The sequence below is a fragment of the Delphinus delphis genome, chromosome 13 (genome assembly GCF_949987515.2).
Source record: "Delphinus delphis chromosome 13, mDelDel1.2, whole genome shotgun sequence".
Taxonomy (NCBI): Eukaryota; Metazoa; Chordata; class Mammalia; order Artiodactyla; family Delphinidae; genus Delphinus; species Delphinus delphis.
The window spans coordinates 25,220,289-25,238,993 of NC_082695.1; the positions used below are offsets into that span (position 1 = coordinate 25,220,289).

Consider the following 18,705-nt stretch of genomic DNA (forward strand, 5'->3'; position numbering starts at 1 on the left):
AGCCCACCCTCTCCACCCAACAGCAGGGAGTCTTCCCAAAACACGATGCTGGACAAACACCAGGACCCCCGCCCACCCTGCTCCTATCAGCCCCGTATCCCAGCTCCACCTCTGTGCGGAGAAGCAACCTTTCCAGTTGAAGTCGACTAAGTAGGGAACATCCTCCCTGTTTAGAGAAAAGGTGCGGGGGTGAGGGGACCTTTGTGTCACACGCCCAGTCAGAGCTGGGGTCTGGTGCACCCCCAGGCGGGTTGTCAGGGGCTCCTTCAGGGCCTGAGGCTCAGCTGCCCATCTCCCCTGGGCCCACCTGACCAGCCTGCAGCCCGGGGCGGGCTCTGCACGACGAGGCTGGCACAGGCAGGGTCACGCTTACCTGTCTCTGGGCGGCGGCCCCAAGGTGGACCTGACAGAACTTCACGGCCTGCTCCAGGGCAGCCTCCTCGTCCACCTGAGCAAGGAGATGCCCAAGGTCAGAGGGCAGGGGCCTCGGAGGCCAGCCTTCCCCCGGCCCCTGGTGTTTGAGGACAGCTCCCAGGGTGAGCCCTCCCACTGCTGCTCCCCCCAGGACCCCAGCCCTGTCTCCCAGGCCCATCTGCCAGGGGCACCGCTCTGGGCCCAGATGGCCAAGCCACGTTCATGTCTGTGGCTGTGCTATTTCATCCTCGGGGGCTGAGGCTGGCAGACTCTGAGCCAGAACCTGCCCCTCATGGGGGCGATGAGGCCGGAGAGACCTGGGGGTCGCCCGGGATGAGCAGCAGACAGGGCATGAGGGAGACAGCCAGCCTGGCGTGGCGAAAGGGCCCGCCCTCACCAGCAGGGAATGCAGGGCTTTTTTTCTAGTTTATCAGCAACAAAAAAAGTTACTGCTGGGTGCTTGTGAGGTGGTGATAAGACAGACACACTCACAAGCTGCAGTGCAAATTAACACAAGTTAAAAGGAAAACAGTGTATCAAGATGGTCACCCTGTATGAACCAGTCACAGTGCAGGGTTCTTCCTGTGGAAAGAACCTATTTTTCTCTAGATAGAGAAAAAAACGTGTGCCTAATGGAGTTTTTTTTAAAAGAAACAGAATAAGAAGGGCTCCTCCACTGCAGCCCCCTACTCGGGGGCCCCGACTCCCTGTGCCAGACTTGACGAGATTTCTGCAAAGCGGCTTCCTTTCCTTTATGGGTGAATATATACATTTAAAAGCATGTTGTTTTCCTTTTGCTTTTTGGTATCTGTTTCCCCAGCTTTACTAACGTTTAGTTGACAAATAAAATTGTAACATATCTGAACCTATCTCGTGCTCACAGTAGAAAACCTCAGAGGTGACCAGGAATGACTCTGAAAGCCCACCCTGGGGGGCCTGGCCGTGATCATGCTTGGGAACAGAGCCGCCAGGCCCGCCCCAAGGCCACCCACCTGCCTGATGAGCATGTAGCTCTCGGACATGATCCTCTCGATGCGGCCCAGGTCATAGGCCACGCCCTTCTGGCCCTGCTGCCACACTCGGTAGGCGTCCAGCAGGAGGGTCTTGCCGGACTCTGTGTCCTCCAGGAGCTTCCTCTTGCGGCTAGGCCGTGGAGGTGCCTCCTCGGGGTGGCTGCCTGTCCTGGGTCCAGGGGTGGCGGCCGGGGCAGCGGCGGCGGCTGGTGGGGCCGGTGTGGGCGGGCTGGGCTGCTGCCGGGCGCTGATGCTCAGCTCCTCCAGGGACAGCTCGGCTGGCCGGCTCTCGGGGCCCCAGTCTCTTGGGGGGCGGCCTGGCTGCAGGGGTGGCGCCCGCTCCGAGTCTGAGCCACGGGTGGCGGCCTCCCCCGTGTCCATGGGCTCTGTGGGGCCTGCCCGGGGGCTCTCATTGTCCTTGCGCTCCCCGCCCTGGTCTGCACCATCTCCTGCATCCACAGCCACAGGCCGGTGGTTGTGGGGGCCTGCTTTGCCCCCTGGCTCGGCCCCTGGCCCTGAGCCATCAGCCAGAGGAGGCTTCTTGGGGTGCGGGAGGCCTTCCTGGCCACCCTCAGGACTGGCCTTGTGGGAGACGTCGGTGGTCATCCTGGCTCCAGGGAAGCCACAGGCCTTGGGCCCTGGGCGTTCTGACCCCTGTGAGGAAACCAATGGTAAGACTCAGTGTGTCTGGTGTTTCTGCCACAAGAAAGCACCCTTGGGCGCCAGGTTTGCCCACCCACCGAGGCCACTCAGGCTCTGCCCATCTGCCCGCTGGCCAGGGCTGGGCCTGGAGAGCTGCCTGGGAAGGCCCTCCCGACTCTGAAGCTCTGGCCTTGACGGGGGCTGATGAGGCCTTGGAGATGGCTCTGCTCTTGAGGACCAGCTGGCCCTCGCCAAATGGCTTCTCTATGTGCGGGCGCCTCGCGGGGAAGTGACCTGCCAGGGCCACCAAGCGTGCTCACTGCAGAGCCGAGTCCACCCTGAGCCCCTGCACCAGGGCCCAGCCAGTTCTGCTGGGCAGCGGGGCATTGTAGCCAGATGGCCCTGGCTCCCAGCGGCCCCGCCTGCTAGGCTGGTGACCAGCCTCCGGGCCCTCAGGGTACCCAGCTGTGACGAGGGACCGTGTGTGCACCAGCTCCTGGGGGCTGGCGGGTGAGGGTGCGGGGCCACTGGCTTTGCCATCTGCTCCACTGTGAGAGCTGCTGTATCCTGAGCTGGTCCTGCTGGGCGGGGCTGCCTCAGGAGCCTCACCACCTTCCTCACCAACCACAAGCTCACTTTAGCCAAGCGCGTCAGTGCCTCACACGACGTGATTGCGAGGTCATCTTTGAACTGACCTTCCCACCTGGGGAGGCAGGTGAGTACTGCCCACAGGTGGGGGTGTGGGGACCTGCCCAGGGTGGGCGGGGTGTACCTCCGAGAGCTCACTCAGTGTGTCCTCCAGCACCTTCACAGTGAGGATGAAGGCCCGCTGAGCCAGGACCTGGCGGTCGGCATCTCGCAGATACTTCCTGCAGGCATGCGGGGGTGGCCAGAGCATCAGAGCTGGATGGCGGCCCGTGCCCCTCCGAGTCCCACCCGCCTGGGGTCTGCTCCCCAGAAGTGTTCCCCGAGCCTCCTCCTCCTCGCCCAGCACTGTGTCCTGGGCCCCCCTGAGCTGGGCTGTGACCCCAGGGGCGGGGCGGGGCAGGCCAGGCTCAGTGAGCTTGGGGGCCCCCGGCTTCTCTCCCACAAGCCCATCTCCAGGGAGCTTCAGGCCCCTGCTGAAGCCCCCACCCTAGCCCCTGGCACGGCACAGGTGAGTGAGACAGCGGAGAGGTGAGGCATTCTGCTGGCAGCAGGAGGCCTTGCAGTCGGGCCACTCCACGTCTGAACTGTGTCTCTCCTGGGACCCCCCTCCCCCCAACCACTGCAAGTGGCGGCTATCCCTCAGTCCTATCTGTCCCAAGAGGTCTCTGGTTACCTCTGAAGCCCAGGCCCCCTGTGGCTCAGCCCACTATTACTGGCCTTCACCTGGGGACCCTGGCTGTCATTCGGACACCTGTTGTCCCCACGAGCTGACAGCATCCCCAGGCGCCCCGAGCTGGGGGAAGCAGAAGGGCTAGCTTGTCCAGAGTCTCAGTGGGGAAACCAAACCCAGTGGGGAGAGCCCGTGCTTGCCCCGGGGAGTCTGGGGCAGGGGCGCTGGTGTTTGGTTTCCAGACAGCGGGACAGAGAGGGCCTTGAGGAGAAGGACTGGGCTGGGCTCCCTGCTCGTGTAGACGCCCCAGGCAGACGGGGCCGAGCGGCTCCAGGCAGTACGTGCTTGTGCTCTGAGCCACGGCAGTGTCAGCCGCCGCCGCGGGGCTGACCGCACGCTGGACTGGGCCGGCCGGCCGGGCGGCTGCACTCACTTGCCCTGGTCCGGGGTCCGCTGCAGCATGGAGGAGACCTTCAGCAGGGTGCTGTGGTCCCGGAGCTGGGCCAGCACCTTGAGCAGCAGCACAATGGAGCGGTTCATGTGCCAGGCAAAGCTGCCCGGCCGGTCGATCTCGTCCACGGGGATCCGCCAGATGCCCTGCGGGATGGACGCGGCGGGCATGAGAGGAGGGCCGCTGCGACCAGAGCCTGCCCTGGGGCCCAAGGGGACGGGAGTACGGCCCCCCACCTGCTTCCTCCCACAGATGAGGGGCAAGGACGTGTGCATAGTTCTGCCCTCCTCTTCTGAAAGGCTGCACGGCCTCCGTTTACTTGATCGGCTCCCACGGGAAGCAAACGGGTTGCGCCTGGTCAAATGGCAGGACTGGGAGAAGCCGGGGCCTACGTGTCTCCTGCACAGGTGCTGACTTAGCGTGGGACCTGTTCCTAGAGGGAAACTCTAGGAACTCGTGAGGCCGAGGGTCAAAAGGTGCCGCCATACCACGGCAGCTGTGCTGGCCAGACAGGCCCAGGCCTGGGCCCCACCCACGGCTCTCCCTCCTGCAGTGGCCAGAGACTCGCAGGCCTGCCGAAAATGACCAGCAGCTCCCAGGATGCCGGGTTCCCTCAACACACCTTTGCCAGCACTTTGCTCTGGCTGGGATCCCCTCCCCACTTCCCCCCTGGCTAACTCCACTGACTGACGGCTGAGCGGGGGCAGGACTGGCTCTGGGGAGCCCCACTGCCATCTCCCCCCTGGCCATGCTTAGCCCACCGCTGCACCCGGCACCCTGCCTATCACGAGCCCCAAGGTCTGGTTCCCTGAGGTGCCCCCCCACCGGCATGGGGTCTGACACCCGCTCAGACCCAGTCAAGGTGAGGTGAAGCCCAGGATGGCTGAGGGAGAGAATGACAAGTGAACAGAAGCTCACACCACTGAGCCATATCTCCGGGGCAGGTTCCCAGATGGGTCCCTGCAGCTGACCCCTGGAGAAACTCCTGCCCAGGAAGGACAGAGCCGTGAGCGCCGCCGCCTCTCCAACGTGCGGCCCACGGCAGGGTGTCCAGGCAGAGCCCCTCTCAGGGCCCTATTCCCGTGGGAGCTGGAGGATGGTCCACGGCACCCTCCCTGCTCCAGCAGCCCTGGGAAGGAAGCCAGAGCCCCTCCAGGCCTGAGCCATTTGGGCAAGAGAGGAGCTTGAGGGCTTCCCTGGTGGTGCAGTGGTTAAGAATCTGCTGCCAATGCAGGGGACACGGGTTCGAGCCCTGGTCCAGGAAGATCCCACATGCTGCGGAGCAACTAAGCCCGTGCGCCACAACTACTGAGCCTGCGCTCTAGAGCCCATGCTCCGCAACAAGAGAAGCCACTGCAACGAGAAGCCCATGCGCTACAACGAATAGTAGCCCCAGCTCGCCGCAACTAGAGAAAGCCCGTGCACAGCAACAAAGACCCATCGCGGCCAATAAATAAATAAATGTATAAAAAAAAGAAAAAAAAGAGAGGAGCTTGAAACCCTCAGGGCTGAGTCCCCGCAGCCTGCACGCCTGGTCCCCGGGCTCACAGTGGACACGGAGGGCCCGCCCGGGCAGGCTGGGCCCCCGTCCAGACAAAACCAGGGGCCCGAGGCCACCCTCTCCTGTGGCACTAACACCAATGCTGCATCTCCTACTGGGCGGGCGTGGCTTCTGCAGCAGTTCGGGGAAAGCTGCCACTGGAGAGGACGAGGGACAGCCAGAGTGGCCCAGGCACCCCGCCCCCAGGTGTGATGGCAGTGGCCAGGAGGGTGCCAGGCCCAGCAGTATAAGACCAAGGAAGGGCCCGCCCCACCAAGGCACTTCAGACATCACCGTGGTCCCCACCACAGCCTGCAAGGGGCGGTGACACAAGGCATCTACCTGGTTTTTCTTTCCCCCTGGGGTGAGGGTGCCAAAACGAGCCGAGGCACACGCTGAGAAACGCCCTGGAGGGCACGGTGTCCCTCCCTTCCCCTGCCACAGTGGGCTAGCCTCCCGCCACTGCCAGCCCACTGGGAATTGCCAGGCAATGCCTCAAGGAAGACAATTTCCGGGTGACACTGAGAGGGGTCTGCCTGCCACCTGCCCTGTCACACGGAGGCAGTACCCGCTGCCCGGCTCACCCTCTGGGACTGCTCTCCCCGCCCGGCACTGACGGTCTGGTGCATCATGATCACGGACGTTTCCAGGCAGACAGCTGGCTGAACCTGCTTGCTGTGTAGGTGGGAAGCCTGGGCCAGCAAGGGGCAGCCCGCCCCCAGCCACACTGCTGGACAGCAGCCAGCCCGGAGGCATGGGGCCCCTCCCGCCTCAGCCACTGACTCAGCCTGCTGAGCAGCCCCTCCTCGGGCAGCCAGGACACAGCCACCAGGACAGGTCCAGTTTGCATCCCTTCACACAAGAGTTCAGCAGCAGAGGCCCCCATGCACTCACCCAGAGGGCACGTGTGCAGGCCCCAGGGAGGGCAGGGAGCGCACTGGGACCGAGAAGAATGGGGGCAGCAGTGCGTGAGAGGAAGACTGGCTGCGCTGGGGGGCCTGAAGGACAGGCCAAAGCAGGATCCCAGTGAGCAGGAGCCACGCAGCAGGCAGCCCACAAGGAGAGTCCGGGACAGGGTGCCTCGAGGGAGGGAGGCAGCTCTGGTGCCAGGCGGGGCTGGGGGGCCACGACTCAGGCTTCTTCCTCATTGTGCCCTCCCCCAGACTCCCCTCTCCCAGGCGGCAGGCACTCCATCCTGGCAGGGATGCCGCCTGCTTGGAGAGCCACGGGTGGTGCAGGGGGCGCAGCGGCAGCCTCAGAGCACTCAGAAATGCCAGGACTGTGCTCAGAGCTCACCCGTGTGCCAAAAGGCTCATCTGGAGTGTCCCAGCCGACCCTGCAGCCCATCAGAACGGCTCTGGGCTCCTGGCTGCCAGATGAGGTCACGGAGACAGACTGCAACCACCTGAATAATGCATGGAGCCCCAGACTCTGGGCTGAGTGCTTAATACCAGTTACCAAACCCTCCATGCAGCCCCAAAAGCCGGGCATCCTCCTGCTGCTCTTGAGGAAACCGAGCTGCAGCAGCTGAGCCCCACAGCGGGGCAGGCCAGGGGTCCTGGGAGCTGGGGTGGGTTGCCCTACTTGGGGACTCTTAAAGACGTCCCCGAGGGAGCTGACGCTGGGTCAGTGGCATGGTGGGGTACCATCGAACGTGCCATCCACTTACAAGGGGGGCTGTGAAGCAAGGTGAGGCCAGAGCCTGGGCAGAAGGGCCATGAGGTTTTGGCCTCTGGTCACCGCAGCCTCGACAGGTGGTGCCCCAGGGAAGGGACGGACAGCAGATGGCCCCACTGGCATGGAGCACTGCTCCTGGCTGCCAGGCCAAGGGCGTGCTCAGGCCCATGGCTCACGCTGTCTCCAGCACATTGTGGTCTTAGGACAGCTTCTTCCTGGAGGGGCAGGGGCTCCTTTCCCCCCAGATTCATGATTGGCCGGCCAGTCCACACCTCCCTAACTGCCTCAGTGTGGGCCAGAAGGAGCGCCGGCTCCCTGCACCCCAGGAGGGCTGCCGGCACAGCCTCTTCATCCAACCCGGGGCCAACTCTGAGCCTGGCAGACGGAGGGCAGAGATCCAGACACAGTTCTGGTTCGCACGGCAAACCCAACCACCCTCTGCTGGGCCACCACTCGGGCCATTCTCCACGGCATACTTCAGGGTCGTTCCAGGGCTCCCGGCCCCATGTGTCACCTTCACGGACCCCACCTTTCAGTCAAGGCTCCTCCACTCCAAGGGCCCAGGCAAAGGCTCCCCAGGAAAACAAGGGGCCGGGAAATGCCAGGGCAGGAAAGAAGGCCGAGAGAGGCACGGCCCAGTCGGGCTCCACTCCATCCGAGCCACACTCAGCCCCGGTGCCAGGCTTGTCTGGGAGGGGATGAGGCTCAGGCCATGGGGCCTGGGCGGAGACTCGGATTCGTGCTATGCCCACACCAGCAAGGACAGTCCGTGTGTGTAATCAACCCCGCCCAAGGCTGCCCAGTGACGCTGGGGTGGGACCAGGACACAGGGGCCAGACCCCTTTGTCCCCCACTCTCTGCGCCCTCCCTGAAGGCTCACAAGAAGTCAGCAATATGACCTGTGACTTACAGACGTAGAAGTGGGGGTGCAGAGAATTAGACAGTGACACCAAGTCACTTCAGTCTTCAGCCGGGGCCTTGGAAGCCCTGCCCTCAGAGGGACGAGGGGGAGCCAGCGCCCTCCCCAGCACCCTGAGGGCCTCAGAGCCTTTGTGAGCAAGTCCCTGGGGCCCTGTTGTGGGAGTCTTCCCGGAATCCTGGGCTCCTCCCGCTGTCCCCTGCTGCCCCACCCACGGGACTCAGATGTGGCCCCTTCCCCACTGTGCTGCCACCGGGGTCGTGCCCAGCCGGGGCACCAGGTGTGGCTCAAACAGAAGGACAGAGGAGAAAGTAACGACAGCTAGGAGCACCCAGAAAGGCCGAGAAGAAGCTGCGCCTAGGAGCCTCAGGTAGGAAGAGAGGAGGGAAAGGCGATAGGGGACCCACAGCAGGCCAGAGGGCGGGAAGAGGTAGAAGCAGGTGGCTGGGCAGGCAACCCAGAAGGGCCTGTGTCTGCTTGGTGCCTTCCCAGGCCCAGCCCAGCCTGAGCAAGGGCTGCCACAGGGTGGTGTCAAGGGCCGACCTAGCTCTCATGGGCAGCAGCCAGTCCTGAATCCTGTCGCGCGGCCCCCCCAGACTCTGAGCTGCCGCCGGTGGGCAGGCAGGAGGGGCTGAGCCTCTCTTGCTTCCTGGCCCCTCCATGCCCTGAATAGAGCTGGCCTTCTGGGGGGCCACCAGGCAGGCCTGCACACCCTCCACAAAAGGAATGTTCCCGGTCAAGACCACAGACCCTGGTCCCAAGTCCCCACAACCTTGGTGCAGCTCTCGGGCGGCTCTGAGGGAGTTGCCAGCGCTGCATCTGAGCCAAGGCCTGGTCAAGCTGGGGGGGTCTGCGCCCCAGATGGAGCCCCCGCAGGTGCTAGGGAGGCCCCTGGGTCCCCCAGGGCAGCTCAGCCTGGCAACTGCACAGAAAGCCAAGTGCATCCCAGGGACTGGGGGGTCACACGGATGGGTCAGGCACACCCCCAAAGGGGTCCATGCTGGTGGGATAGGCAGACACAGATGGCTGCCATCCAGGGCGAGGGGACAGACGAGAGATTGGAATAAGAAAAAAGGAGCTAAGAGAGCAAGAACTTTGGGGAGGGGGTTGTACAGGAAAAGCCAGGGAGGAAGCCAGAAAGGAGCAGGAACCGGAGGAAGAGGGAGGGGAGCCCCTGCCAAGTGAGGGGAGATGGGCAGCCCCCTAGAGTCGACCTTGTGACCCAAGTGTCCTGAGCAGAAGGTACAGAGGAGCGTGAGTTCTTTCACCTTAATTTTTAACTCAGTAATGGAGCACGCGTATTTTCCTGCACCATCAAAAACTTCCCATCACTTAAAAGGACCCCAGTGCGTCACCCTGCAGGTGTACCCTAACTCGCTCGGTCCCCTCCTGGGTGACATTTGGGGTGGAGTCTTCAGGATCATTAGGAAGAATGTCGGCTGAACAGCCTTCCCCACAGAGCTTTTCTCCCTCTGCTCGGGCTGGACCCCTCCCCACAGAGGGGACAATGGTGGGCATGCAACAGCGGGTGCTGTCCTGGAGGCCGTGCCTGAGCTCCTGATCTAAGATGCGGAGAGCGTCCCACCTGCCCAGGCCCTCCCAGCCCCCACCTGTCCCACGCCCACAGCATGACAGGTGAGCAAGGCCTCCCCACGGCCGCTCAGCCCAACATCTCTGTTCACAGAGAACACGATGCTGTGAGCACCCCAGGGAGAGCCCGCCTCCCGGGCAGAGGGATTCCTGCAGCCCACCCCCTTGGCATGGGTGCAGCAGTGACTCAGCGCTCCGAGCAGGCGAGGCCAGGAGAGCCTGCTGGCATCTCACTCCGAGGAGCAGTGGGCTGGGGGCTGTAGGAGCAGGAGGGTGAGAGGGAGCCCCTCAGCAAGAAGGGGTGTCAGGGTAGGAGCTTAGGAGTCTTTTTTCCCAGAGAAGCATAAAAACTTTGTTTCCAGGACAGCTTCGGTGCCGCAGCCCAACCCTGAGCCGAGCAAAGAAAGCGTCGGTATCTTGACTGTGAGGCCTTGAGGTCAAGAGCAGCCCTGGGGAGAATACCGGCGCCCTCCACAGGCTTGGGGAGACACCTGTTACCTGTAAGCCCACGCAAACCTCCCAAGCAGCGAGACCACTCAGAGAAGGGTGGAGAGGGCAGGGCTGCATCTGGTGCCCATGAGTCCCTGGGGCCGACAGTACTCACAGGGCACCTTCCCAGCTTCTCCCACACATGACCCCACTTACACCTCCCCCGGAGAGACTAGTTCCAGGGCACACAGCCAACAGGGAGATGAGCTGGCAGCAGAACTCAGCCTACCCAGCTCTTCCCGCTCCGCCCTGCCTGCCCCCAAGTAGGGTGAACATCACAGACAGGCAGGCCAGCACGGCATCACCTCTCCCACCGCCGGCCCAGATGGCTCCATCACCTCCAGCAACTGCCCTGGTGGAGTCCTGAGGCCTTTGGGGCCAGGACTGCGTTTCCAGGTTGCCAGCTCCCCATCTTCCTGATGCCCTGCAGAGCTAAGGGCCCTGCACCTCCCACAGCAATCGGAGCCACCATCCTGCTCCAGGCCTTCGGTTAAGGGCGCGCCAGGGGCGGGCGAGGTTGAACACGCCTGGGGGCAGGAAGCCCTGCAGCCTCCTCTGCAAAACCATCAGAGCCACCTCTCTGGCCGCAGGGTTGCACAGAGGCCGCCAGGGGCGCCTTGGCCCTGCCCCCAGGAGCCGTCCAAGCTGGGCTGCGAAGGGAAAGGGATTCCCCGCGCCATCCACAGGTAACGAGTCCCCAGCGCAGGCAAGGGCTGGGGAAGCCTACAATTTGCCTGCGGCCGGTGCCCGCCCGTTTCCAGCCTCTTCTGCCAAATGAGATGTCGCACACGGGATCCCCAGAACTGCCAGGCCGTCCGTCCCCTCCCCCTCCGGGGAGAAGCAGAAATGACAAACAACTAAGAGCGCGGAGGCAGCTCACCCGGCAACTCCGCCGGGCCCCCCTCGCCTCCGCGCCGAGCCCCTCCGCCCCCTCCCGCCCACTCTGCGGCGGGGCAGGGTCCCGGCCCAGCCCGGGGCTTGGAGTAGGCCAGGCGCTCGCCAAGCCCCGGCACCATCTTCCCACCCCCGCACGGCAGCTATTTATAGCCGGGGAAGCACCGCGCGGGGTACCGCTGCCCACCCGCCGGCCGGCTCACCATCCCCGGTAGTGGCCCGCGCAGCTCCCGGTCCGCGCCGCCCGCCGCGAAGTTGCTGGGTCGGCGAGCTAGCGGCTTTCGCTTTCGCGGGGCCGGCGCAGCGCACACCCCCGCGCGCCCACTTGCGTCCCCGGCGGGTCGGCTGGGCTCGCCCCAGGCTCGCGGGCGGGCTTCTCCCCCGGGTCCCCCCGCCCCGGTCCGCCCGCCGCCCACCTGGCGCTGTGCGGGGACCCGGACGGGGCAGGGGGCGCCGCAACCCCGCCGCCTGCCGACTTCCTCTGCCGCGGCGCCCGGGAAACCGCGGCCCGCGGGCTTCCTGCTGCGCCGGGCGGGCCGGGGGCCAGGCGGGGGGCGGCCGCGTGAGCCGGCCCGGAGGACTGAGCCAAAGCTCGGGAGAGCGCAGAGCCTGCGGGCAGAGGGGAGACACTGTCGCGGCCCGGCCCCCGCCCCGGGCAAGTTCCTACCCGCCGGCTCCGCCGTGGCATCTGTGCAGGGAGCTAGGGCGGGCGCCGGGCCATGGCGCGGAGGCTCGCTCGCTCGCTGGCTCGGAGGGCCGGGGCGGGGCGGCGGGGCCGGACGGGGCGCGGGCGCTCGCTCGCTGTTCGGCCTGGAAGCGGGCCCAGCGGCACGGCTGACTTTGCCGGCAAACACTCGCGGGTTCCGGGCCGGGCCGCTGAGGGTACGGGGGGCACAGCCCTCACCGCGGGAGGCTGTGGGACCTGGCATCCCAGGCCGAGCCGGGTAGGGGCGGCCAGGAGTGCGGAAGGCAGGGCGACAGGGGACAGCAACGCGCTGGGCTGGGGCTGTCCTCGCCCTGTACGGGGCAGCTCTGTGCGCGGGGCCGCTGGAGTTGTGCCCCGAGGGCCCGGTGCAGGGCAGAGGAGTGGGTGAGTGGGGGATGTCCTTGCTGACCCAGTGGGGCAGTGGGAGCTGGAGTGAAGCCTCTCCCAGGCCCATCCTCAGCGGGGAGGGCAGGACAGGGGCATCATGGCATCCCCTAGGGGGCTTTCCAGCTGGGAGGGGGCTCATTTTCCAGTTGGCTGTGAGGCCCCAAGAGCAGAAGACACTGGGGGTAGGGGTGGGGCTGGGCAGAAGCCAGGCAGGCTCAGGAGCCCCTCAGCCTCGGCATGTGGAAGCCCTGCAGAGGCCTGCGGGTGCCAGGAGCGGGACTGTGCCCCTTCTGAAAGGAGTGGGCTCAGAGGGACGCCCCCGGCACCCACAGCCCCAGCGAGCACACAGCACCTTCCTCTCTGGCTTCCTGTGGAGCCGGCCGCCCTGGAATTATCCACCAGCTCCTGGTTGCTTCTCCTAACCCAGCTGAGGACAGGCCGAGCAAAGGCGCAGCCCCCCGGCCAGGCACCAGCCTCCCCACCATCCCTCCCCCACCTCAGCACCACGAGGGCCCGGCTCTTTCCTTCCTCCCCAACACCCAGATGCCTCAGATCCACCAGGTCCCTATGCTGGTGACACTTGTCCTGGTGACATCTCCCCAAGCCAGATAGTTTCCACCTGTCCTGCCCCGGCTGGCTCCTGCCCACCAGCTTTCCCAGGCTTGCCACGTGCCCCCAGTCCAATCGGCCCAAGGCCAACCTTTGGCCAGGGGGCTGTGCACTCCCTGCCTGCCCTCCCTCCGGGGGGCGCAGAGGCAGTGGCTCACACTCCCTGGAGGATCAGGACTCTCTGTCTGGCCCTGGGCTCCCAGAGGCCACACAGCTGCAGGGAGACAGGCCACCTTGAGGCTATGCCCACTGGTCTGCGTCTCAGGCGAGGAGTGCTCCCGCCGCACGTCCTCAAGTCACAACAGCTGTTCACTGTCCACACTCATGTCGTCATGACACCCACACGTGGGGACAGGTTCAGAGTCACACAGCAGGAAGTCTAGTATGGCTGAGAGCCATCCCCAGGCCTGGCCGGCTCCAGAAGAGGTGGGGACACTCCCCCCAGCTGTCCCCAGGGCTAGAGCAGACATGGGACGCTCATGCCCTGCACAGGTCGAGTCAGACCCAGGGAGGCTGAAGATGTGTGTGGGCATCACATCTGGGCCAGAAAGAAACGGTGTGTGTGGAACGGGTAGTTCTCTGGAAACAGGCCCCTGTGTGCAGGAGGCCTCCCACACAGCTTGGAAGCAGCGGGTGGGGGCAGCCCGGGGCTCAGGGTCTTGCTGTCACAGCAGGAGGGAGGCCATGGTGGGCGAGGGGAGCTCAGGGGCTCTGGGGAGATGCCCCGGGCGAATGCTGGCACCTGAGGGCTCCACCTCCTTGGCCTGCTCCAGCACCACACGGCACCCTGCACCCCAGCCCTCTCCAGAGCCCCAAGAGATGGGCATCACCGTCTCTAGCTGCCCAGGCCGCAGAACAAGGAAGTGGGGACCACCCTCCCTGACCCCCCAGGGGGAAACACTTCTGTGCACATGGGGATCCCCCCCGGGGCTTCATGCAACAGCACTGTGATAGCTGTGGGACTGGTGGGCCTGAGAACTTCTGGGGCCTGAGAAAACCTTGTGCCCCACCTGGCACTTGTCAGCACCCTATGCAGGTCCTAATCGCCCACAAAGCACTTGGACGTGCAGGACACAGGCCTCTGACTACTGCCCTGGAGAAACAGCTGCTCCCCACCTCAGGGCCACCCTGAGGGCCTAAGAGGGTGGGAGCTCCTGCACCACTATGCCACCCTCGGGGCCACCCTGACCTTGCTCCCCCACGGCCAGCAGGAGCCCCTGTGAGCAGGGAGGGGCTGGTCTAACCTGTGAGCTGGCTGTTCGGGGTTAATCCTGGCGGGGGGGGGGGGCAGGTGTCCCTGGCCACCTTGCCTGGGTGCTGAAGGGTGTGCTCCAGCCTGCCCCTGGAGTCACCCTTGTCACTGGCCTAGTCACAGCGAGCGCCCCAGGACTGCCTGAGCCTGGCAGGCTCCTGGGAGGAGGACTGATGCAGAGGGGGGTGCACGGCCCTGGGCTGAAGACAGGCCCAGCACCTGAGAAGCCCCTTGACCTCAGGGCAGGATAAGCCCCACTCTATCAGGGTGCCCCGCTGCCTCTCCAAGGGACACCTAACCTTAATCCCCCAGAGCAAACTTCAACAATCAATCATAAGAAGAAAACAAACATCTGAGGACATCACCTGATCCCCACGGGGGCTTTGCCTGACAGACCCCTCTCCCCACTCTAGCCCCAGGACCTGTGGGTGACCAAGAAGACAAGGAAGATGGTGGCAAGGGCAAGAGGTAATTGGCCCTGAGAGCCACCTTCCCCTGCCTTGGACCTTACTCGCTTACTCGTTGACCTCTTCCAGATGGGGGACTGGGGGCCAGCAGGAGGAAGAGGTGGCCAGGGCTGAGCTGGGGAAGGAAACGGCCCACACACAGGCCCCTTCCTGCCCTCGGCTCAGAGCCCAGGCCTTCCCCACATGGCCCTCACCCCGGGCAGCCTCACTGCCTACAGGACCCTGTCTTTCTTCTCTTCAGCCCTAAGGGAGAGGTTCTGGTCCAGCCCCGGTCAAGGGCCAGCCCTGGGAAGTCCTGACCTTCACATCCCCAGCCACCATCCACCCAGTACCCCTGGGCGGCCAGCGGGGAGGTAGGCAGGCCGGGGCTGCACCCGTGTCCACGCTGGGAAGTCGGGCAGCCAGCTTTCCTCTTGCGGCCCCCACCTGACTATCCCCGTTCATTCTCTGCTCTGCCACCATCTCTTAGGTGAAGCACTTGCACACCCGTCGGGGCTGCAGAGGGGGAGCTGTGAGCCCGGGAGCCCAGGGATGGCCGCCAAAGCCAGAAGGAGCCAGAGAAGGTGAGACTGGACAACTCCAGCCTTGTCTGTGTGAGTAGTCCCTGGCCTGAAGGTGGTCCAGACTGTCTCAAGGCGTCCGTGTTGAGTGAGGAGCAGCAGAGGACAAACAGTAGCCTTGGGGTAGAGGCTGTCATCCCTATGCAAGTGGAAACGAAGACTCCAAGGCCAAGAGGCGTGTGGTGGACCGGGGAGTGGAAGCCAGACTAACGGACCAACGTGTGCAAGAGCCCAGGCCTGCACCCGGGGCGGCATGCAGAGCGTGTGGCGGGCCTGCTCACACCTCTCTGGCCACCTTCCTCTCAGCGGGCAGCATAGCCCCCTCGAGTGGCCACACCCTCCCTGGAACCACGCACCTGTGCTTTGCGTCACACGCCCCAGGCCTGCACCCCCAGCAGAGGTGGCTCCTGGCCCTGCAAAGCCAAGACCCAGACCTAGAGCTAGCTGCTGGCCAAAGTGCCACCGGCTGCGCTGCCCACGGGACCACGTGGCCCAGTGGCCTCTCACGGCCACCCTTCTCAAGACCTGACCCAACGCAGACCTGCAGGCTGCTCCTGGTTCCTTTCCACCAGCCGTTACCCCAGCCCCCACCTTGACCTAACCCCAGTCTTCCCCAGGCTAAGTCCAACGCTGCCTTTTAGGTAGCAAGACTGCTTCTTAGAGTTAACAGTCCAAATTCTCAGCACTGGAGCTTTGAGCTGCCAGCTGGTCTGGAGGTGCAGGCCTCCCCGCTATGGGATGCTGGCTCTGTGTGTCGTGTGCCTGAGCAATCTCTCTGCCGGTAGCGTGCCAGCCTCACAGGCCCACGGCAGCCAGCTTCCTCTCCTTTCCCTGACGGCTGAGAAAGCAGCTCGCCTTCCACCCCGGGCACACAGACCCCAGCTGCAGCCCCATCTCATTCTCACTAGAGCCTCTGGCGCTCAAAAGCGGCTCAGACTATGCTCTGCAGCTGCAAAGTATCGCTGATGTCACTGAGTCCAGCTGTTTTGCCTGTTTGACCCATGAGTGAGGACACAGGTGGGGAACAAGGACCTGCCCAGGGAAACAAAGAGGGCCGGGCGCAAGGACCCTTGTCCCTCGGTCCGGGGCAGCATCCACCTCAGCAGACAGCTGTGCCCATGCCACGCTCAGCTCTGCGGGGATGAGCACACGAGTATGCATGCACCTCCACAGTGCCTGACCTGCAGGGCCTGCCCAAGGCCCCAGTCACCATGGGGCGGAGCCAGGGTCTCGGTCATGGATGCCAGGGCTGTTGTGCGCAGGCACTGACACAGCCGTGGCCCATGTCAGCTTGGCTGACCTGGCAATTCCAGCCCAGCTGGGGGCTCAGGAGCGGAGCTGGCCTCAGAGGGAGAGAAACAAGGTTGGGGTGGGGGACAGAGCAGCTTCAGGAAGAAGAGGCAGGCCTGTGGGCTGGATGCTGTTGGACAGGGATCTCCCCACATGGCGGCAGGGGTGGGGGTGGCTGGGACGATCAGGGACAGCCAGTGGGACCACGTGGAGGGCAAGGGGTGCCTAGTGTGTGCAGTGGGGCTGCACGTGGCCTCATGGAGAGAGGGACTGCCAGGGGTCTGGGGAATGGGCAGCGAGGAGAAGAGACACCAGCAGGCTTTGATGCCTCTCGGGGTGATCTGGGACTTGGCATGTGTTTGATGGGGCCCAAGAGAGCCTCCTCAGAGCAAGAGGGTGCTAACACTTGGCTCCTTTGAGCCCGCCCCACATCAGGGTTGGAAATGAGAGCTACCGTCCAGGCTTCTAGAATAGCCCAGTCTTTGGAGGGCTGCTGAGCTGCTTCCGTTTCATCTCAGGAGGGGAGCCCGCATCCTAGAAAAGCCATGTCTGATGTGCACATGGAGAAAACTAGGACAACCCATCCACCATCTGACCCCTGGCTCCTAATGAGTGGCCTTTATGGACCCGGGGGCATCTGTGCTGAGTAAGTGGAGCCAGGTTCAGGCTACAAGTGGTGGCAGTGGCCGTGGCCTGTGCCAGGTGTCTTCCCTGGATGACCAGCACAGGATCCTCATGCAGGGAGGGGCTGAGCTGAAGGGGTGGCGGGGGTCAGGCACTGACCACAGACAAAGCCGACATCCCAGGCAGAGCTGGTGCCTCCACTGGCGTTCAGGTCCCAAGCAGGCTTACAACCCGCCACCTCCCCCAAACCCTTCACACTCGTGTAGAACATCAGAAGGGGAACAAACTCGTCCAGGCGTGTCCTGCAGAGCAGGGCTCTGTCCCCAACCTGAGGGGTGCCCCGAACCAGAAGAACAAATGTGAGATGTTACAAGCGCAGCATTCCTCCCCTCTCTAGAGCGCCGTGCAGCCTCTGCTGTGGCCTGGGGGCCTCCCACTGAGCTGTGAGGAACAAGGACGAGGACCGGCCCCTGGGAGCTGGGCCCCCACACCTGCCGGACGCTCGTGCTGGCAGGTGGCGGAACTTGCAGAGGCCTGAGTTCACGACCCAAGCCAAGCAGCGTCGCAGCACATATCCAATCACTCTCTGGCTAGAGTGCACCCTCCCCCGGACGTACCTCTGGATGACCATGGACGTGGGCAGCCCTGGGGACAGCCAGCCCTGCCCTCTCCAGCACCACCTGCCCCACCCAGTGCCGACCCTCATGTGCCATTTGGCCTCTCTCTGTTCCCTCTCCTGGACCACCTTCTCCCTGGTCTGTCCGGCCACCTTGCCCCCTTCCCCTTGCTGTAGCTGGCCGACCCCCTCTCCTGCACCCTCGGCACACGCAGGGTGCCGGGTGCACTGCTCACACCCGGCCCCGAGGAAAGGGGGCTGAGGCAGGGGCTCCCGCAGGTCGAGCCCTCCCTCCGAGAGCTCGCTGTGCCCGAGCACCACCATCTCCTCCTCTTGGGTTTCCCGTGGTGCCCCTGCTGCAGGGCCGGCTTCATTGCCCACCCAAGAGGGGCCTGGAGCCCAGGGTTCCCCACCCCTCCTCTGAGTAGGGCCAGGCGGGTCCCTCTCTGGAAATAAAGCCCAGCACTGAGCCGCTGGGGCTGGGGCGGCCTCCCCTGCAGCCCGGAGCGGGCCCTTGCTCGTCTGTCCTAAGCAAATTTGCCAGTGTCCCCACATGGGGAGCTGCGGGGTGGGTGTGACAGGACGTTATCTGAGAGTCAGTGCCACCCTGGCGAGGGGCTGGGCTTCCTGGGGAAGCTCCACCTGCTTTGGCATACCCTAATTTTAGACTTCTTATACCTAATTAGAGATCAACGTTTCAAAATTTGTTTTTAATCAACCAAATTCCTGCACATCCTTCCCAACTGGCCCCGAGCCACCTCGCCTCTTTCCCACACGGACCCCAGTGAGCCTGTGTGCTCTTTTCCACGAAGTCCCTTCCCCCAGCTGCCTCCTCCTCCTTCCGGGGCCTTCCTGGACCCTCTCCTGGACACAGTGGCCCCGGGGCACATGTGGTAATGGTCTCCCGTGATCCTCGATAACCCCGTGAGGTGGGTCTGGTCAGCCCCAGTTTACAGATGAAGAAACTAAGTCTTACCAATACTGAGCAGCTCGCCCAAAGCCACCAGCTATGGGTGGGGCCAGGCATGGTGCAGGGCCTGAGGCTGGCCAGGAGCAGAATTGAGGGTGAGGGCGTGGGCGGCCTTTGAGTGGCCTCACCCTGGCCTGTGAGGGAGTACATGCTCTGCCCCCAGAGGCACGTGGTGGCCACAGCCCATCACCATGGAAACCAGGCCGGGGCCCCTGGAGCCCTCAGCTCTGGTTTGGATTTCAAACCCAATGCCGCTTTCTCAGAAGCAACTTGGTCA

General features: G+C 64.2%; 1 protein-coding gene across 1 annotated transcript in view; it reads right to left on the reverse strand.

The window, feature by feature from the left end:
• Positions 1–18,705, reverse strand: part of CABIN1 (calcineurin binding protein 1) — a 97,876-nt gene that overhangs the window by 7,971 nt on the left and 71,200 nt on the right. Inside the window, 4 exon segments of the mRNA XM_060028466.1 lie at positions 374–448; positions 1,407–2,081; positions 2,842–2,938; positions 3,821–3,984. Of these exon segments, the coding sequence (XP_059884449.1) occupies positions 374–448; positions 1,407–2,081; positions 2,842–2,938; positions 3,821–3,984 (1,011 nt within the window).